The sequence below is a fragment of the Drosophila arizonae genome, chromosome 2 (genome assembly GCF_054131065.1).
Source record: "Drosophila arizonae isolate 15081-1271.41 chromosome 2, UAZ_ARI_1.0, whole genome shotgun sequence".
NCBI classification, from domain to species: Eukaryota; Metazoa; Arthropoda; class Insecta; order Diptera; family Drosophilidae; genus Drosophila; species Drosophila arizonae.
Genome location: NC_142922.1, coordinates 7249298 through 7269171, shown reverse-complemented (window position 1 = coordinate 7269171; position 19874 = coordinate 7249298). Strand labels below are relative to the sequence as shown.

Genomic DNA, 19874 nt, shown 5'->3' with positions numbered 1-19874 from the left:
TTTAAGCCGTGAATATTGAAACATCCAGTTCATTCAGAGTTCAGAGTATCTCCTAGTCAGACTTACCGACTGGCGTTTTCTTACATGGTATGTATTAAATTTTAGCTTTGTCTCGTCCTGGCTGGAGACGCGTGCGAATATGATCGAGCGGGGCATACTCACGACGCTCTTCGAAAAATACTTTCCCAGCCTGATGCAGAGGCAGCGGGACTTTCGTCGCATCACGCCCATCACGAACATGGCCATGATTCAAATGACGTGTCACCTGCTCGAGTGCTTGCTGGACAGCGACCCAGTTGAGGATGACGCTGCGCACGGGGGCGACAAGCATTTGGGTGTCAATGCACACAGCCAACACCAGGGCGAGCTATCGCATGAGTCCGTCGAGCTGGCGTTAGAAACCATCTTTGTGTATGTTACGCTTTGGAGCTTCGGCTCGGCACTGCATCAGGACACGATTGTGGACTGGCAGCGCGAGTTTCACAAGTGGTGGGCGGGCGAGTTCAAGGATGTCAAGCTGCCCAGTCAGGGCACCATATTTGACTATCAGCTTAATGTGCAAACACTGAAGTTCCAGCGCTGGTCAGAGCTGGCCGCTCAGGAGCAGCTCGAGTGTCAAATCGATGCCGAGCAGCCGTTGCAGGTGCGTGCTTGACCTAGTTGGAAATGAACTAATCATGCGAACAAAGCTTTTGGTTACACACTCACACACACGCACACACACATACACTGGCACACATATAATCACACACAGAACGTGCTCATTTCAACTGCAGAGACCACACGTCTGGGCTACTTCCTCAAGCTGCTTATCGACCGCAATCTGGCCTGCATGCTGGTGGGCAGCTCCGGCTGCGGCAAGGGTGCCATCTTCCGTGAGCTCTTCAGCAAATATGCCAGCGCACAGGAGCTGCTTGAAATTGCCGTGACAGCTGTCAGCGGCAGTCAGCAACAGACGCCGGCCGTTGCAGCCAATCCTGCTAGCGTTGGCGTTGGCGTTGGCGTTGGCGTGCGTCGGAAGCTGTCCTCGTCGACACCATTGCTGACCACAGTGCAGGCGACACACTTTAACTTCTACACCTCATCGGAGATGTTCCAGAAGATGCTGGATCGGCCGCTGGAGAAGAAGTCGGGGCGCTGCTTTGCGCCGAGCGGGCCGAAGCGCCGACTGATCTACTTCGTCAACGACCTGAACATGCCCGAGGTGGACGCCTATGGCACCGTGCAGCCGCACACCATAATGCGCCAGTTCATGGACTACAGGCAGTGGTGAGTGGTGGCTCAGCTCGATTTCTTTCATTTAACAGCAGCTGAGATTATTGTCGATGCCATGCCTAGGTACGATCGCCAGAGGCTTCAGCTGAAGGACATACGGCATTGCCAGTTTGCGGCTTGCATGAATCCGACTGCCGGCTCCTTCACCATCGACCCGCGGCTGCAGCGCCACTTTTGTGTGTTCTCGGTGGCTCAGCCCAGCGAGGAGACGCTGCACCACATTTACAGCAGCATCCTGAACAGCCACCTGGAGCAGCCGGCGCTGGGCTTCAACAAGGAGATCCGCTCCATTGGCAATCTCCTGGTGCAGGTGGGCATCGCGCTGCACCGTCGCGTCGAGTACGCCTTCCTGCCCACGGCCATTAAGTTCCACTACATCTTCAATCTGCGCGACCTGACCAACATCTACCAGGGCGTGATGCACAGCGTGGGTGCCCCAATCTCCGCAGGTGGTGCAGCCAGCAGCTACAGCGGCACAGTCTGCAGCAAGCCCGCCGAGCTGATGCGCCTCTACGTGCATGAGGCGTTTCGCGTCTACCACGATCGCCTGGTCGATCAGTACGACATCAAGTCATTCAAGTCCTCCATTCGGGACATATTCAAGAAGGATTTCGAGGACTTTGACGAGGACTTTGTGTTTGCGGAGCCACTGATCTACAGCCACTTTGCCCAGTCGCTGGTGGACCAGAAGTACATGCCGCTCAAGAGCTGGGACTCGCTCTACCAGCTGCTGCTGGAGGCGCAGGCCAGCTACAACGAAATTGTGGGCTACATGAACTTGGTGCTATTCGAGGATGCCATGATACACATATGTCGGTAAGCTGAAGGCTAACTCGATTTATCGATATCACATTCCATATATGATATATCTCAACTCAGATAATCTTATTTTTTAACTTTTCTTTTCCTTTCCAGCATCAATCGCATCCTGGAGAGTCCACGTGGCAATGCCCTGCTGATTGGTGTTGGCGGCTCTGGCAAGCAGACGCTGGCGCGCCTGGCCGCATTCATCTCCTCGCTGAGCGTGTCGCAAGTGCAAATCAAACGCGGCTTTGGGCTGCTCGACATGCGGGACGAGATTGCAGCACTGTACATGAAGGTGGGACTCAAGAATGTGGCGTCGGTTTTTCTCATCTCCGATGCGCAGCTGCCCGATGAGTCGATACTGATGCTGATCAACGATCTGCTGGCCTCCGGCGAAATACCCGAGCTCTTCAATGACGATCAGTTGGATACGATCGTCAATGGCATACGCAACGAGGTGAAGCAGAGCGGCACCTTGGACACCAAGGAGAATTGCTGGCGTTATTTTGTGGAGAAGGTGCGACGGCTGCTCAAAATCGTGCTCTGCTTCTCCCCGGTGGGGCAAACGCTGCGCATACGTGCCAGAAAATTTCCGGCCATAATTAGCCGCACGGCCATTAACTGGTTTCACGAGTGGCCCCGCAGTGCACTGGAATCGGTGTCCCAAAAGTTTCTCACCGAAATCGGTGACATATTGGAGGTGTGTGCGATACGCTGACTTTATTATTACACGCGGCTGTCCGACGCCGTTTACAATTTACAACTTTAAACTGTCAAAATGACAACAGAAGGTGCCACAACACACGCACACACTCATGCACTCACACACACACACACACACACACAGCTGTAGCTCGATAGCCAGAGAAGTCAACTGACCCCCATTCATTTGCAGCCCGAACTCGTGCCGCCCATCGCCTGCTTTATGGCCTACGTCCACGGTACTGTGAATCAGATATCGAAAATTTATCTGCAGAATGAAAAACGCTACAACTACACCACACCGAAAACCTTTCTCGAATACATTTTCCTCTACCGCAAACTGTTGGTCGACAAAAACGGCGAGTTCGCCGAGCGCATCGGCCGGCTGCAGAGCGGCATGGCCAAGCTGGCCGAATGCGCGCGTCAAGTGGACACCCTGAAGGTGAGCGTAAATAATAATGTAATAAAAGAAGAGAGGAGTTGAATCAATTTAACGACCTGCAAATTTAAGACCTATACGAGTAGCATTTTAATTCATCAAAATCGGTGGGTGATAACTGTAATCAGCTATTCGACTAGGGTGCCAGGCAAATCATTTAATATAAATAAATATATATAATACTTCATTAATTGTTTTGTTAGTATAAAAAATTTTAAAGGCATAAACTCAACACTTAATATTTTAATATTTTAATAATATTTATATCAAAACAAAAAAAATGCTACTCTTTTCTCATTACCTTTTGCATTTCTTACTTAATATTTAAATACTTCAAAAATATTTATATGAATAAAACAAACAAAATGAAATATTATTTTTCTTATTACTTATTGCATTTTTTACTTAATATTTAAATATTTAAAAAATTTGTATAATAATAAAACAAAAAATTGATACCTTATTTTTCCTTTCATTTACTTCATTTCTTACTTAATATTTAAATATTTTAAAAATATTAATAATAATAAAATAAAAAAATTCTACATTATTTTCTTATTACATATTGCATTTCTTACTTAATATTTAAATATTTTAAAAATATTTATAATAATAAAACAAACAAAAAATGATACTTTCTTTATTTATTTATTTTATTTATTATTTTATTTTTTTTTTTTTTTAACTCTTTATTGCATTTCTCAAAAAATATACCAATTTAAAATAAATTGGCTTAAGCGCAACAATTTTATAAATAAAATTGCATGCATAAAAATTGTAGAGTTATTAAATTAAGTTTTTATTAAAAACATTTCTGAGTATTAATTGAACAACCGGATTGACGATGCCATCTGACCCGCTCAGATTTTTTATCAAGGCGCACAGGCCATGTAGTGGACATGGACATACGCACGCATGGCGGCAGTTGAGATTCGTTTTTTTTTATTTTTTTTTTTTTTTTTTTTTTGCCATTGTCTCTGCGATATTCGAACCGTCGCGTCGCGTCGCGTCGCTTCGTGTCGAGTCTGTCATTCAATTAGTACGCTTAATTGAATTGTTGTTACAGCAAATCTGCTGTGCATAGCCCATGGCAAAGTGGGCCACAATGGTGTCTAGGTGGAGTGGAGAGCCGGTGAAGTGTCGATGACGATACCCTTTGCATTGCAGGAGCCGTTTCCGGTTACGCTGCCAATGGCTGCCGATGGCTGGCAATGGCGCCGCGTCAATCGCATTTATTTTGTAGCATACTTTCGAGCGCCAAACAAAAACTGCTCACTCAGAGGAACAAAAAACACATCCATAATGTTATTTAAACAAATTGAATTAAATGAAATTCAATTGTGCCGACGAACAGACGTCAGCTTCAGTTTTCAGAGCATGGAATACATGTATTCCTATGTGGAGAGGAGGTAATGCACATGTGCTTATTCAAGTGCCTTCTACAATTTGTGCGATAAAGTTGCCCCGTGTCAATATTGGACCAGCGTGCCAGAGCTTTAATTAATTTCGTTTCGTTGGCCACCAAACTTTTAAAGTTTCTCAGAGTTTTTCGTTTGACTTAGAAAGAACTTTTCTTGCAGCACCAACTGGCCATACAAGAAGTTCAGCTGGCGGCCAAGAATGCTGCGGCCGACAAGCTGATCGTCATTGTCAGCGCCGAGAGCGAGAAGGTGAAACGTGAACGCTTCATAGCCTCAGAGGAGGAGAAACGCGTTCGCATCATCGAGGAGGATGTCTCCATCAAGACCAAGCTCTGTGAGCAGGATCTGCGACAGGCTGAGCCAGCTCTAGTGGCCGCACAGGCGGCGCTCAACACCCTGAACAAGAACAACCTGACCGAGCTCAAGTCCTTCGGATCGCCGCCCAAGGGCGTGATCAACGTCTGTTCTGCTGTCATGGTGCTGCTGGCCACGAATGGCAAGATACCGCGCGATCGCAGCTGGAAGGCAGCCAAGCTGATGATGGTGCGTGTGGATCAGTTTCTCAGCGACCTGCTCAACTACAACAAGGACAACATACATCCGAATATAATCGAAACCCTGCAGGAATACCTAAAGGTAAAAGGGCAGAGATGGGAGCTGCCATTTCGCATCTCACTGACATCGAAAATTGTTTTTCTTTCGTAGGATCCCGAGTTTAATCCAGACAAAGTTGTGCAAAAGTCTGTGGCAGCTGCTGGGCTCTGTGCATGGGTCATCAATCTGCATCGCTATCATCAGGTCTTTCTCATCGTTGGCCCCAAGCAGCAGGCCCTGCAGGATGCCCAGCAGGAGCTGCTCGAGGCGCGCGAGCGACTGCAGTACCTCAAGACGAAAATCAACAACTTGGAGGACAAGCTGGCCGACATTCAGGCGGAGTTCGAGCACGCTGTCGCCGAAAAGCAAAAGTGCCAACGGGAGGCGGACAAGACGTCCTTTACCATCGATCTGGCCCACAGGCTGGTCAATGGACTGGCCAACGAGAATGTCCGCTGGCGCGAGTCTGTGCAGAGGTGAGTGTGGCCTGTGGACGGTGCTCGCCCATTTATGCGCCATCAATTATTAAATTTAATTTACATTTTGTGTGTGTCCGCAATGGCTTTAATTGCTTTCCCGCATCCCTCGCATCCCCTCGTGGGGCCTCAGTTGAACGAACTGTGCCAGCGTTTCGCACACTTGCGGCCCACCGCAACAACAAAAGGCCGTAAATTGTATTTACTTGCGCTCATTTGGCCCACTGCAAGTGCCATTCCCCATTCGCCATTCGCCCACTTTCCACTTTCCATCTGCCTGCCTGCAGCCGCCTCCCATCGCTCACCGCCCCCAGCTGCCAATTGAACAAATTGCGCACTGTCGCAGCCAATGAACTGCCCGCCGTTTGTTCTGCCGACAGTAAATAAACTGCGTCAGCGTCGACTCTTCTGAGCTTTGCACTTGCACTCAGCACTTGCCCCCGGTAATGAGAAACAACCCAAAAAGCATTTAAAGCGCTGCACACATGCAATAAACCAGAGCTGGCCCTGCCACAAACATCCTTACTGACCTAGAGGCAATCTGAATTCTGATCCGGCCTGAGAGAGCTTCAGCAAGAAAAAGGCTGACAAGCAGCTATAATAACTATCCTGAAGAGACAAACTCGAGTCATACATTCATAAGACAGTTTTGAAGTACCTGATGCACTGATTTCCATAATTTTCAATCAGGAAAGTATAGAACAGAAGAAGCCGCTATTAGTTATTTATGCTAAATATGCAATATTTAGCCATATCAAGCATATATGTATGCATATAACTGAGCAGCGAAATGAGGTAATCCGATTTAACTTTCCATGTCTGGTCGTTTGTTAGTCGGCATATGCCTCTCTGTCTATCTCGCAGTCTGTCTCTTCGGGTGTCTCTCTGACAGAAGATCATTTAAGTTCTTTATATGTATGCAGCAGTATTCATTTCATATTTACATATAAGTAAATCGAAGCAGCAGAGAGTGTTCCCATTGGTCATTTAAGGATCGGCTGCAACGACCCTTACCTGACGTCGGGCTCAACATTTGAGAGCGACTTAGGCTTTGAGTGAAGGGTGCCCTATATAAAGGGCTGCAGCTACATCATTTCTTCAGTAACCCAGACCTGATGGAGATCCGTCGTAAGTGCAATAAAGTGAAGTGAAATGAAATGTGTGAACGACCACACAGCTAAGCATTAAAGGCTTAGAGGAAAAGCTTGGAGGAAATACTTAGATGATAACCTTTGAGGAAATACATAAAAGAAATATTTAGAAGAAATACTTAAAAGAAATATTTATATTTATAAATAATTAGAAGAAATACTTGGAGGAAATACTTGTAGGAAATACTTGGAGGAAATGCTAAGAAGAAACCCTTTGAGGAAATACTTAGAATAAATACTTAAAAGAAATATTTATATGAAATACTTAGAAGAAGTACTTATAGGAAATACTCAAATGCAAAACTCAGACTCTGTCAAAGAATATAATACAAACAATTAATATGTCATAAATATGTAAACTAATTTGAAGTTTGATAAAGCATTCTATTTTTCAGACAAGTAAAATGGTTGTTAGAGTACATGCAACATGAATATTAATTTGGTGTGGAAATTTATGTTTGGCTTTCCATTCATGTGCTTGTGCGCATTGATGGTAAATAGTAATGCACAAAATGTGCTCTCAACACCTTCGGCTGCCCACGGGCACAGACTGGTTTACGAGATCAATATTTGCCATGAAATTCAATTGAGTGCGCGTGGTAGCCAAAGGAGTATCCACAGACAGCAGGCAGTGACTACACACACACACACACAGACTCACTCTATCAGTACATTTTTTTTTTTTTTTTCATCTAAATAACTGCAAAATTTCACATACACACACACACATACACATGGGCATTCAATCGGCCGCACAATTCGACAACGGCAGCACCTGAATCGCCAGAGGGCGAATTCATGAATGCATCTCTACATATGTGTGAAAAATATTAAAATGTTTGCTCGGCTCGTCTGTCTGTGTGTGTGTGTGTGTGCTCGTTGTGAGCTATGAGTGTGCGTACAATAGACTGGCAAAGAAACAGCAGCAACAGCAGCAGCAGCAGCAGCTAACACCAGATAGCAGGGGATTCCATGCTCGAATGTCAAAACTGAAAACCTTCTTGCTCCGAGAGAACTTTCAAATATTTATGAAAATATAATTTGCGCTCAACAGCAGCGGAGGAAGAGCAATGTAAAAACTGCAAAATGTTGTGCGGTTGCGGCATCTGTGTGTGTGTGTGTGTCTCTATGTACCGTTATGACTTGCATATAAATTTCTATTTGACTATGGCATTAAATATTCTTCATTGTAAGTGCATACAAATGCAACTACAGAAATAGAGAGGGAACGAGAGAGGGAGAAAGAGAGAGAGGGAGAGAAAAATCTATATGTGTAAACGCTCTTGGCTCTGTATTGCCGTTAGCTTTGGTGTTGCTGTTGTTGTTGTTGCTGCTGGCGCTGCTTTTGAAATATATTTTGCGTTTTGAATGAGAATGCACTTATGCCACTTGACAGGTATTTTATCAAATTTTGAGCAGAATATTTCTTTCAAAACAATTATTTTAATTTAACAATACAATATATGTATGTATATACATATGTATATGTGTATTTGTGGGCAGGTGCTAGACATGTTGGACATTTATGCATTGCAATTGCATAGTCTCTGCGTTATTCAATTACCAAGCACCATTTGAAACGCACACATCTGTCTTTATATGTGTGTGTGTGTGTTTTTGGAACAAGAGCATAAATCACTTAAGCCTTAAAGCCATCATCTTGTGCTGAGTGCAACACTTGCATCTCCTTTAAGTCGCCTGCTGCAGAGCCCGTCATTTATGCTCCGGCTTAAATATATCAATAATGTTTGGCATGCAGCAATTTCAAATAATAATTTTCAAAGCTACACGACAGCAACAACATGGAGCATGCAGATTATGCTGATGATGCTGCCAATGCTGCTGATGCTGCCGATGCTGCTGATGCTGCCGATGGCGAGGCCATTGTTGTCGTTCCTCTTGTTAATCTTACACGCTAAAGTTGCTAAAGTCGCAGCCAAGGCGCAGCGAGTGCCTGCGGGGGCTAATAATAAACTTGGCCTGATTGAGTTATATATGAGAATGTATTTTCCCACATTAACGAATTTTTAGAATTAATTAAAATATTTCGAATTATTAAACTGACAATTTTCCTATTGTGTCGAAATTCATTTTCATTCCATTGATAATTTCAATTCAAGCATTCTAGCTAATCGCTATGCATACTCATTGTTCTGCCCTCGCTAAAGAGACCCTTTGCATCATTATTAGTTTTGCAATTTCCCGTTTATTCAAATGCAAGCAACGCTCGACGGGCAGCCTTCAGCTTCCTCCAGCTGCACTTGTTATTTATACTTGAAGCGCACTTTAAAGTCGCTAAGGGACAGATTAATGCTCCCGTTTACCAGGTCAGACAGCCAGATAGCCAGCCAGCCAGCCAGCTCTCACGTTTCTGTTTTCGATGCTTTTCTATTTTATTATACACTTGTCGACGGGCATTTCAATTTCGTCACGAAATGGAGACAGGCATATAAATGGACATCATTGCATCCATTAAAAAAAATATATATATAAAAAATTATATATATGTAAATTTTTGTATATATATATTTTATTATCAGAGTTTAACTGAATTCCCAAATCAAATTTAGAATTAAAATTTCAAAAGTTAAGTTAAAATTAAAATTAAATTAATTATAAAACTTCTATATTGAAATGAAATTGTTATACTGCAATATCTCAACTATATCAAAACTCTTTCCGAAAAACTCCTTCCTAAAAATCTATCACAATATTAGCTACCCATTTTTAACCATAACCAATTTAATAAATCCAATTCAATCAAAATATTACCTAAAATTTTGCATCAATTCAGAATCTCCTCCATTATAAAAAAAAAACTCCTGCCAATTCAAAAACTTCTGCCCAAAGGAGTCGACAGTATCATAAAGCTTCAGTCAAATGGGAAATATTTCATGGCATAAATGAGGCAGTTTGAAGTCCTCTACAGTTTCTCTTTCAGTGTATTACATTTTCGACCTGCCATTGACTTCCGGTCTTGCTTCCGTTCTCATGCTTTCATCTATTCTTAACCATTCTATTGAAAAGCTTGCAGGCAAAGATTGGCACTCTACCTGGGGATATATTGCTAATTTCCTCGTTCCTGTCGTACGTGGGCTGCTTTACGCGTCGCTATCGCGAGGAGCTGCAGCACAAGATGTGGCTGCCGAGCTTTTGCAAGATGGACGTGAGTACTTGAAGCTGATACCTCAGAGGCACAGTTACTTAGCTGTTTGCATTTGCTGTATGTTTGGCATGGAAATAGCCCCAGATACCGCACACGCAGGGCGTCGACCCACTGGCGCTGCTGTCGGACGACGCACAAATTGCCACCTGGAATAATGAGGGATTGCCCATGGACGGCATGTCCACAGAGAATGCAACAATACTGCAGCACTCAACGCGCTGGCCACTGATGATTGATCCCCAGCTGTGAGTATCATCGTCAGCTCGGGCTTACGCCGTAATTGAGCGAGCCCGGCGACAGTTGACTACGGGCTTATCAATATTTAATAAGTGAGGAGCATTAACACTTTGGTTCAGTCAGGGCATCAAGTGGATCAAGAGCCGCTTTGGAGCCGCCCTGGTGGTGCTGCGTATGACGCAGCGTGGCTTTCTGGAGGCACTGGAGAAGTCCATCTCGCGCGGCGACACAGTGCTCATCGAGCAAATTGAGGAGTCCATGGACACTGTACTCGAGCCCCTGCTGAGCCGCGCGCTAATCAAAAAGGGTCGATATCTGCGCATTGGCGAACGGGAAATGGAGTTCAATCCGAATTTCCGTCTCATATTGCACACGAAGCTCGCCAATCCGCACTACAAGCCGGAAATGCAGGCGCAAACGACGCTGATTAACTTCACGGTGACGCCGGATGGACTGGAGGAGCAGCTGCTGGCGGAAGTGGTAAAGATTGAGCGCCCAGATCTGGAGCAGATGAAGACCGAGGTGACGATTCAGCAAAATATGTTTAAAATCTCGCTGAAGGCGCTCGAGGACGAGCTGCTGGCCAGGCTGGCCTCCGCCGGCGAGAACGTGCTCGAGGACCACGCGCTGGTGCTCAACTTGGAGAACACCAAACGTACAGTGGACGAAATCGAGTCCAAGGTGCGAGAGGCTCACCTAACCACGCTCCAGATCGACGAGACCCGAAACATTTACCGCGCAGCCGCCAAGCGGGCGGCCATTTTGTACTTTGTGCTGACGGATCTGAATCGCATCAATCCCATATACAAGTTCTCCCTGAAGTCGTTCATGAACGTCTTCCGGCAGGCCATAGCCGTGGCGCCAGCATCCAAGACCTATGAGAAGCGCGTGCTCCACTTGGTCGACTCGATCACGCTGCAGACGTACCGCTATACGCTGCGCGGCCTCTTCGAGGCGGACAAGCTGACGTTCAGCTCGCACCTGACGCTGCGCATCATGATCGCCGCCGAGCAGGTGGCCAAGGATGAGACCGACTTTCTGCTGCGCTATCCGCACGACCCCAACACGCTATCGCCGTTGGACTTTGTGGGTCGCAGTGCCTGGGGCGGCATCAAGTCGCTGGCGCTCGTCGAGCACTTCTATGGCATCGACAAGGACATGGAGAACTACACCAAGCGCTGGCGCAAATTCGTGGCCAGCGATACGCCCGAGCGGGAACAGTTCCCGGGCGAGTGGAAGCATCGCACCCCACTGCAGAAGCTGTGCATTATCAGAGCCCTGCGGCCCGACCGCATGACCTATGCCATGGCCCAGTTTGTGGAGCAGACGATGGGGCGAGCCTATGCCGAGGTGCAGACGCCGCCGTTTGGGGCCATCTTCAAGGAGCTGAACGCTGCCACGCCCGCCTTCTTTATACTGTCGCCGGGCGTGGATCCCATACGCGATGTGGAGCGCCATGGGCAGCTGCAGGGCTTCCATGCGGATGCCGGAACTCTGGTGAATATATCCTTGGGCCAGGGGCAGGAGCTGCTGGCCGAGGCAGCCATGGAGCAGGCACTGGCCACCGGCCAACAATGGGTGATACTCCAAAACATTCATCTGGTGGTGAACTGGTTGCCCACCCTAGAGAAGCTAATCGAGCGCATTGTGCTGCAGTCCGAATCTCAGGGGGATTCGAATTTTCGCTTGTTCATTAGCGCCGAGCCAGCTCCAGATCCGCAATACCATGTCATACCCCAGGGCATTTTGGAGTCCTCCCTCAAGGTGGTGAATGAGCCGCCCGCTGGCATGGCCGCCAACCTGCACAAGGCCTGGGACAACTTCACGCAGGAGACGCTGGAAACGTGCACCCAGGAGGCGGAGTTCAAGTCAATACTCTTTGCCCTCTGTTACTTCCATGCGGTGGCCGGCGAGCGGCGTAAGTTTGGACCCCAGGGCTGGAACAAGGTGTACCCCTTCAACATCGGCGACCTGACCATCTCGGCCAGCGTGCTGCACAACTACCTGGAGGGCAGCAGTCGCATTCCGTGGGAGGATCTGCGTTACCTTTTCGGCGAGATCATGTACGGCGGCCACATAACCGACGACTGGGACAGACGGCTCTGCCAGACATTCTTGGAGGAGCTGCTGCAGCAGGATCTCATCGATGGCGACTTTGAGCTCTGCCCCGGCTTCCCAGCGCCGCCCAATCTGGAATTCGAGGGCTACCACGACTACATCACCGAAATGCTGCCCGATGAGTCACCGCTGCTCTATGGCCTGCATCCCAATGCCGAAATCGGATTCCTCACCAGCGCCTCGGAGCAGCTGCTGCGCACCATCTTTGAGCTGCAGCCGCGCGAGTCAGAGCTGAGCTCGCATTGTGGCGCACGGCGCGAGGAGCTGGTCAAGATCATGATCGACGACTTCCTCGACAAGCTGCAGGACGAGTTCAATCTGCAGGCCCTGCTCAACCGCGTGGAGCGCAAGACGCCCTTTGTGGTGGTCGCCCTGCAGGAGTGCGAGCGCATGAATGCGCTCATTCGCGAAATCAAGCGCTCGCTGCGTGAGCTGATGCTGGGGCTGAAGGGGGAGCTGACCATCACGCAGGAGATGGAACGGCTGGACTATGCCATCTTCTATGATCACGTGCCGACGGCCTGGGCCCAGCTGGCCTACCCCAGCATGCTGGGCCTGCAGGGCTGGTTCGCTGACCTGCTGCATCGCATCAAGGAGCTGGCCGGCTGGCTGAACGACTTCAAGCTGCCCTGCGTCATCTGGCTGGGCGGGCTCTTCAATCCCCAGAGCTTCCTCACGGCCATCATGCAGGAGAGCGCGCGCAAGCATGATCTGCCCCTGGACCGCATGCTGATCAGCTGCGACGTCACCAAGAAGCAGAAGGACGACGTCACGTAACCAGCCTGATGAGCCACAGTCGAAAGCACATCCATGTCCTTATTAACCTCACTTGATTTCAGATTACCCCCCATAGAGGGCGCCTTTGTGCACGAGCTCTATTTGGACGGCGCCAGCTGGGACTGCCAGCTAAACTCTATTGTGGCCCTGCACCCCAAGGAGCTGCTCTGCGCCATGCCCGTCATCTACATCAAGTCCATTGTCCAGGAGAAACAAGAGCTGCAGCGCGTCTATGAGTGTCCGCTGTACAAGACCAGGTGAGGGGCGAGGCGACGCGCATTGTTCCCGCAGCTATAGCCATCTACATCTATCTGCCTGCATCCAATCTGTTGCAGGTCGCGTGGCAACACCTACGTATGGACGCTCAATCTGAAAACACGCGACCGTCCAGCCAAGTGGATCTTAGCAGGAGTCGCCCTTTTGTTGCAGCCATAAAGCATTATTGAACCACCCATTGTTCACCTCGTCATTCTCGTCATCCACTCCACCTACAGCTACAACTACAACGAAACGACAGCGAAAGCGACAGCGACAGCGACAGCGACAGCGAGAGCTTTTGTGTCGATTTCTTCCGAGCTGACTCATTAAATATATTTATTTATTTATATATTTATTTGTATGTGTATATGTAATACAGCTGCGGTAATAAGCATTAAGTACTAAATGTTAAATCCAAATGTAGAGACTAAGTACTCAAAATCGACATCTAAAACAATACCAATATATGTTAATCTGCACTATAACTAATAATATTATTTACTATTACAACTACTCTTATTTTTCTAACTATAACTACTACTACTATGTAGTATTTTTCCACTACTTCTACTAGTATTTTTCTTATTACTAAAACTAATACTATTAATACTACTAGTACTACGACTGTTAATACTACTACTACTGCTATTAATACTACTAGTACTACTACTATTAATACTACTACTACTGCTATTGATAATACTATTAATACTACTACTACTGCTATTAATAATACTATTACTGCTACTACTACTACTACATGATTTGCCTTACTACATACTCTCTTACTACTACTATTAATACTACTACTACTGCTATTGATAATACTATTAATACTACTACTACTGCTATTAATAATACTATTACTGCTACTACTACTACTACATGATTTGCCTTACTACATACTCTCTTACTACTACTATTAATACTACTACTACTGCTACTACTACTACTACTATTAATACTACTACTACTGACTACTACTACTACTATTAATACTACTACTACTGCTACTACTACTACTACTATTAATACTACTACTACTGCTACTACTACTACTACTATTAATACTACTACTACTGCTACTACTACTACTACTATTAATACTACTACTACTGCTACTACTACTACTACTATTAATACTACTACTACTGCTACTACTACTACTACTATTAATACTACTACTACTGCTACTACTACTACTACTACTACTGCTACTACTACTACTACTACTATTAATACTACTACTACTGCTACTACTACTACTACTATTAATACTACTACTACTGCTACTACTACTACTACTATTAATACTACTACTACTGCTACTACTACTACTACTATTAATACTACTACTACTGCTACTACTACTACTATTAATACTACTACTGCTATTAATAAAACTATTACTGCTACTACTGCTACATAATACTATTTGTCTTACTACTAGTATTACTACTACTACTACTGCTATTAATACTAATACTACTACTACTACTATTAATACTACTACTACTGCTATTAATAATATTTTTACTACTGGTACTACTACTACACACTACTATTTGTCTTACTACTAGTATTACTACTAGTACTACAACTAATACTACTACTACTACTATTATTAATATTACTTCCACTACTACCACTAGTTTTCTTACTACTGCTACTACTATTACTAATTTTTTACCGCAGGTGCATATATACATACAAATTTTCTAAGGCATTGTATTATATCAATATTCGCACATTCCTAACTCACCTCAACTAATATTAAGTCTGTAAAATTCCGCTTTAAGCAATGCAGCAAAATAGCTGGAAAGAAATTTTGTTTTGGCACACCAAAGATTTCATGTACTTATGAACTTATTTAAATTCTGTTTGTTTTATTTAGTTTTTTTTTTTTCTTTTTTTTTTTTCTTCTTTTTTATTACTTTTTTATTTATGTATCTATTTATTTATATAATTATTGATCTATTTATGTATTTAGTTGCTTTTTTTTATACCCTGAACCCATTTTCAATGGGAAATCAGGGTATAATGGTTTTGTTGAAATGTATGTAACAGGCAGAAGGAGGCGTGGCAGACCCCACAAAGTATATATATTCTTGATCAGGGCGACGAGCTGAGTTGATTTGGCCCTGTCCGTCTGTCTGTCCGTCTGTCCGTCTGTCCGTCCGTCCGTCTGTCCGTCTGTCCGTCTGTCCGTATGTATGAACGCGTCGATTTCAGAAGATATAAGAGCTAGAGACTTCAATTTTTTTTTTAAATGTCCGTAATTACAGCGCGCATATAAAGTTTATCATTAAAAATCGATAACTCATCCCGATCTTTTTTATCGATAAAAAACCTTATCGAAAACCAGTTATAAAATTATATCTTCTACACCTTTATTGCTAGAGTCTTCAAATTTTTAATGTATGCTTATATGCAATTTATACAATTTCGGTTTTTGTTAAAATGTACCCCCACCTCAAAATTCACCCCCTCACCCTCACTTTTGTAAAAAGCGTATTTCAAATACTAGAGACTTGTGCTTTGGCAATTACATGCATATTCATGTTATAATCATAATCTGAAAGTTTCATGAAGATCGTACGTCCATAAAAAAGTTATTAAACAATTAAGTATCATAGTAAGCGCACACTGCAGCGTGTTTATGCGTGGGTGCTTATGTGTGTATGTGTTTGTGTATGTGTGTGTATGTGTCTGTGTATGTGTATGTGTGTGTGTATGTGAGTGTGTGTATGCGTTTGTGTCTGTATGCGTGCGTGTGTATGTATGCCTGTGTGTGCGTACGTGCGTGTGGGTGTGCGTGTTTCTTGTGTAAGCTGAAAGACGCGAAAAATTATTGAAATATCTATTGCTCCAAGGGTTCAGGGGATCTCGTAGTCGAGCAGTCTCGACTAGAGCTTTCTTACTTGTTTATTTATTTAGTTGTTTTATTGGGTTCATTTCCTATAGAATCTATAGACTATATATGTAGCTCTAAAATTTCACTCAAATTACACTCATTCTGGGGTATTTCCTATTTAATTGATTTCCCGACGATCCCGAGCATTTTATTAGCCAGATTATATGCAAAAAGGCTAGGCTGCGTTGGCAATCCATGCGCATATAAAGAGCTGTGTATAATCTGTGTTAATATTTATATTTATTTACTTTAGATTAGTATGTTCATGCACATGCATGAACATAGAAATATGATAAGTAGGGGAACGTACGCGCTATGCACTCGACAACTAGCATAAAATAAATGACATATGTTTCAAGTGTGAACTGTCAAACTGGGCACAAATTATGACCCCGACCCTTAGCGATTGGAATACGTAGGAGGCGAGCGCTGAGCATTACAAACTCAGCGATAGCATAATAATAGCTAATAAACCAATGCGGAGTCTTACAAACTACGCGATAAGTTGAGAATATGTAATAGACCAATGCTGAGCCTTACACACTCAGCAATAGAAGCACTAGATTTAATGGTTAAAATTATACATGAGTCTGGGTATAAAAACCCGGGCCCAGCAGAATAAAGAATCAATACAAAACTAAACACCATCATAATAAAGTGTATTCGTTCATAGTATTAGTAAACAATTAAAACTATATTAAAAATGAAGCGCAGTAACTAGGGCCTTAAGCTTGTATCTTAATATATTTTCAGTTAAATTTGCAGCAAGAAAAGTTTAGTTTAGTTATCTCTAAATTTATTTTAGTTGGCTTTAATATATTTAGCAAGCAGCTAAAAGTTTTCCATTCAAGTTTTGAATTTTCAAATAAATATTCACGTGTTGGCTATGTGATAAACTAGTCCGTTCCGGTTTACTACAACTACGAAAACTTATATTTAAATATAGCCCACTCAGCACAGCAACAGAAAGACAAGCAGACGCAGGAGCGTTTCTTTAAATATTTATGCCTGAGTACAAGTTGTAATATCTTTAGAAATATGAATTTGGTTTCCAGAGTTTCTAGCGAGTGCAAAGTACATTTCAAGTCCGAGTCCAGATTTTAGAAACATAAAGCACAAGCATAAACAAACTGAAACACAAGTCAATAAGTCTAGCGATGCTTCGAGCAACGTAAACAAAATTCGCAAAAGTCAATTAAAATTTCGTTTTATTTTTTGCCCAAAAATTAGCTTAAGCTTTTTTTTCGTTTTTATTTTTCTAATCAAACTTCTCACATTGTTGAGAGTAAACAATAAACAGAATATGCTAGCTTCGCCTGAATACGCTAATCAGTGAACTTACATGCATAACTTCTGAGACAATTATTACACATACGCCTTGTGTGCTCGAAAAAAAATTAGAGCAGCTGCTGCCCACGTGAACAGCCCATACAAAATTGTAATCTACGGTAACTAGCTGTGTGTGTGTGTGTGTTTTCACAATCGGCAGACTTAATTCTTAGGCGCAGCGACCCCCACTTGTCGATCACGTGTAGACTCGCCTCAGTCGCTTCAACCGATAATTCACTTGCTCAATTGAAGGCGGCCTGCGTCAAAGCAGCTCGCGGGGAAAAGTACCGGACGGAATCAAATAAGGGGGCTCGACGCATAAGTTTCGGGCGTGATCTCTGTAACAGATTAAGCTGCTGACGTTTCACTAAGATGACGTACTTAGCTTAAATGTCTGGCCTGCGTCCGATTTATTACGTAAGACGTTAGACTTACATTAAGTTCGGTTTCAAAACAAGAAACGCACGCAATCATAATACCCTTTGGACACTGGAAAAGAACTGAAATCTATTTCTATAAAGCTGGCGGTATCACAGCTCGTTGCCAAGTGGAAAAATTTATAATACCCTGTATTCGTTCAAAACTCAATGACATACACAATGGCATATAAAGTATGACCACATATATAGATGATCTATAAAGATATCTTAGTATTTCATATCTAGTAACAGAACTATAAGTAAATAATACACAACTACCCGTTTTCGTTATTTTAAATCAATGAAAATGCTTTGCGTGATAATTATGCCTATTTGTAAATTACCTTTTAAGACATGAGCTAAAAAACGTAGTAAAAGTGAACTAGAAATTTATCTGTCAGACAGCAATTCAAGCAGCTTACAATGATAATTATTCTAGATAAGATATATGAATTACATTTAATTTTTGACTACGCAATTGAAAAACATTTCAAACTTTTATTTTTTGCTCATTCGTTATATTTGAATACTTTACAGGGTATCACTAAGCTGAGTTCCCAATTATGTGCATATTATATCAATATACAAAGAATTGAAATATATTTCAGCTATTTAATCTCACTTGCAGGGTATTACCCAGTCGAGTAGGCTTATGTATTTATGCATATCAGTATTTAACTATTTAAGAAATATTTCAATAGCTCAACTTTGGCTATTTCCACATACATATGCAGCTCACAGTAGTTTCTGCAGGGTATCAGCGAGTCGAGCATACTCCAGCGGATCGCAGTCTTGTGTTTCGCCAAACTCAGCGCATATTATGTCAGTGCACAAACTCTCGCTTTGCCGTATTCCCCGAACACGGAGGCAACACGTGACACAGTCCAAGCGAACGTATGACCAATCCATCCGCCTCGCCAGTCGTCGATCGTTTATGATCGCGCCGGGTGCGAGGAGCGAAATTGCGAGCAAATTGTTTTTGTGTTCTTGTTAGCTTTATAGATAAACGTTTGGACGCGAAGCGAAGCGACGCGATGCTTCGGCAAGACGCTCGGCCCCTGCCAGCCAGACATTACTAACACATTCCGGCCCCGCTCCGCTCCGCGCCTGTCGCTCATATGAAAAAGTATTTAAATGAGGAATTCTTCGGTATGACAAATCAGAATCGCAATAATTGTGAAACGGTAAACGTCTCGCAAGGCAGGAGAGAAATCCGCAAAAAATAAATATATATCTATATACACCAAACATCTGTTTGCCAACGGAAGCTGAGCGACTATACGAATCCCAAGAGGTAAGCACAAAGTGTCTAAATTTAATGCGCCCAGGCATCTAAATATTTAAAGCATATACTTAACGCATTATATGCAGCGTGACAAGTAGAAAAAATTGTAACACTTCCGTTTCACATGTTTGTTCGCAGAAATATGGCCACTGCTCACTTGCCCATCCAGAAGTACAAATACTACGAGCACAATGGCGAGCCGGGCTGCCAGGGGCTGGACGAGGTGAACCGCATGTTCCGGAACTTCTGGGATCCCACCGCCTACTGGATGTGCGATAAACAGGGCTCACGTGCTCGCTTCCTACGCTGCCCCAAGTCACAGCTGTACTCGGAGGAGCTCGGCCGCTGTGTGCACTACACGGAATGGAGATGGACGGATCCCAAGGAGCCGCCAAGTCGTCCACAGTCCTAGGCAATGGGCCCACAATTCATTCGCTAGCTCGCACACTCTCATTATTTATACATAGAATATAACTCTTATATTTAATTTAACATTTAAGTCTCGTATT

General features: G+C 44.0%; 2 protein-coding genes across 2 annotated transcripts in view; both read left to right on the top strand.

The window, feature by feature from the left end:
* The window catches only part of LOC108609035 (dynein beta chain, ciliary), a 41164-nt gene extending 21857 nt beyond the window's left edge, over positions 1–19307 (top strand). The window contains exons 20-31 of the mRNA XM_018000707.2: positions 106–643; positions 755–1269; positions 1339–2091; positions 2191–2779; positions 2975–3223; positions 4801–5277; positions 5347–5711; positions 9890–10028; positions 10107–10273; positions 10385–13156; positions 13223–13417; positions 13496–19307. Coding sequence (XP_017856196.2) covers positions 106–643; positions 755–1269; positions 1339–2091; positions 2191–2779; positions 2975–3223; positions 4801–5277; positions 5347–5711; positions 9890–10028; positions 10107–10273; positions 10385–13156; positions 13223–13417; positions 13496–13595 — 6859 coding nt within the window. The 3' untranslated portion in view covers positions 13596–19307. The remainder of the gene's footprint in view (positions 1–105; positions 644–754; positions 1270–1338; positions 2092–2190; positions 2780–2974; positions 3224–4800; positions 5278–5346; positions 5712–9889; positions 10029–10106; positions 10274–10384; positions 13157–13222; positions 13418–13495) is intronic.
* Positions 19218–19864, top strand: LOC108609036 (uncharacterized). Its single transcript, XM_018000709.2, has 2 exons — positions 19218–19374; positions 19504–19864. The coding sequence occupies exon 2, from the start codon at positions 19508–19510 to the stop codon at positions 19775–19777; it is 270 nt and encodes an 89-aa protein (XP_017856198.1). The 5' UTR covers positions 19218–19374; positions 19504–19507; the 3' UTR covers positions 19778–19864.
* The last annotated feature ends 10 nt before the right edge of the window (positions 19865–19874 follow it).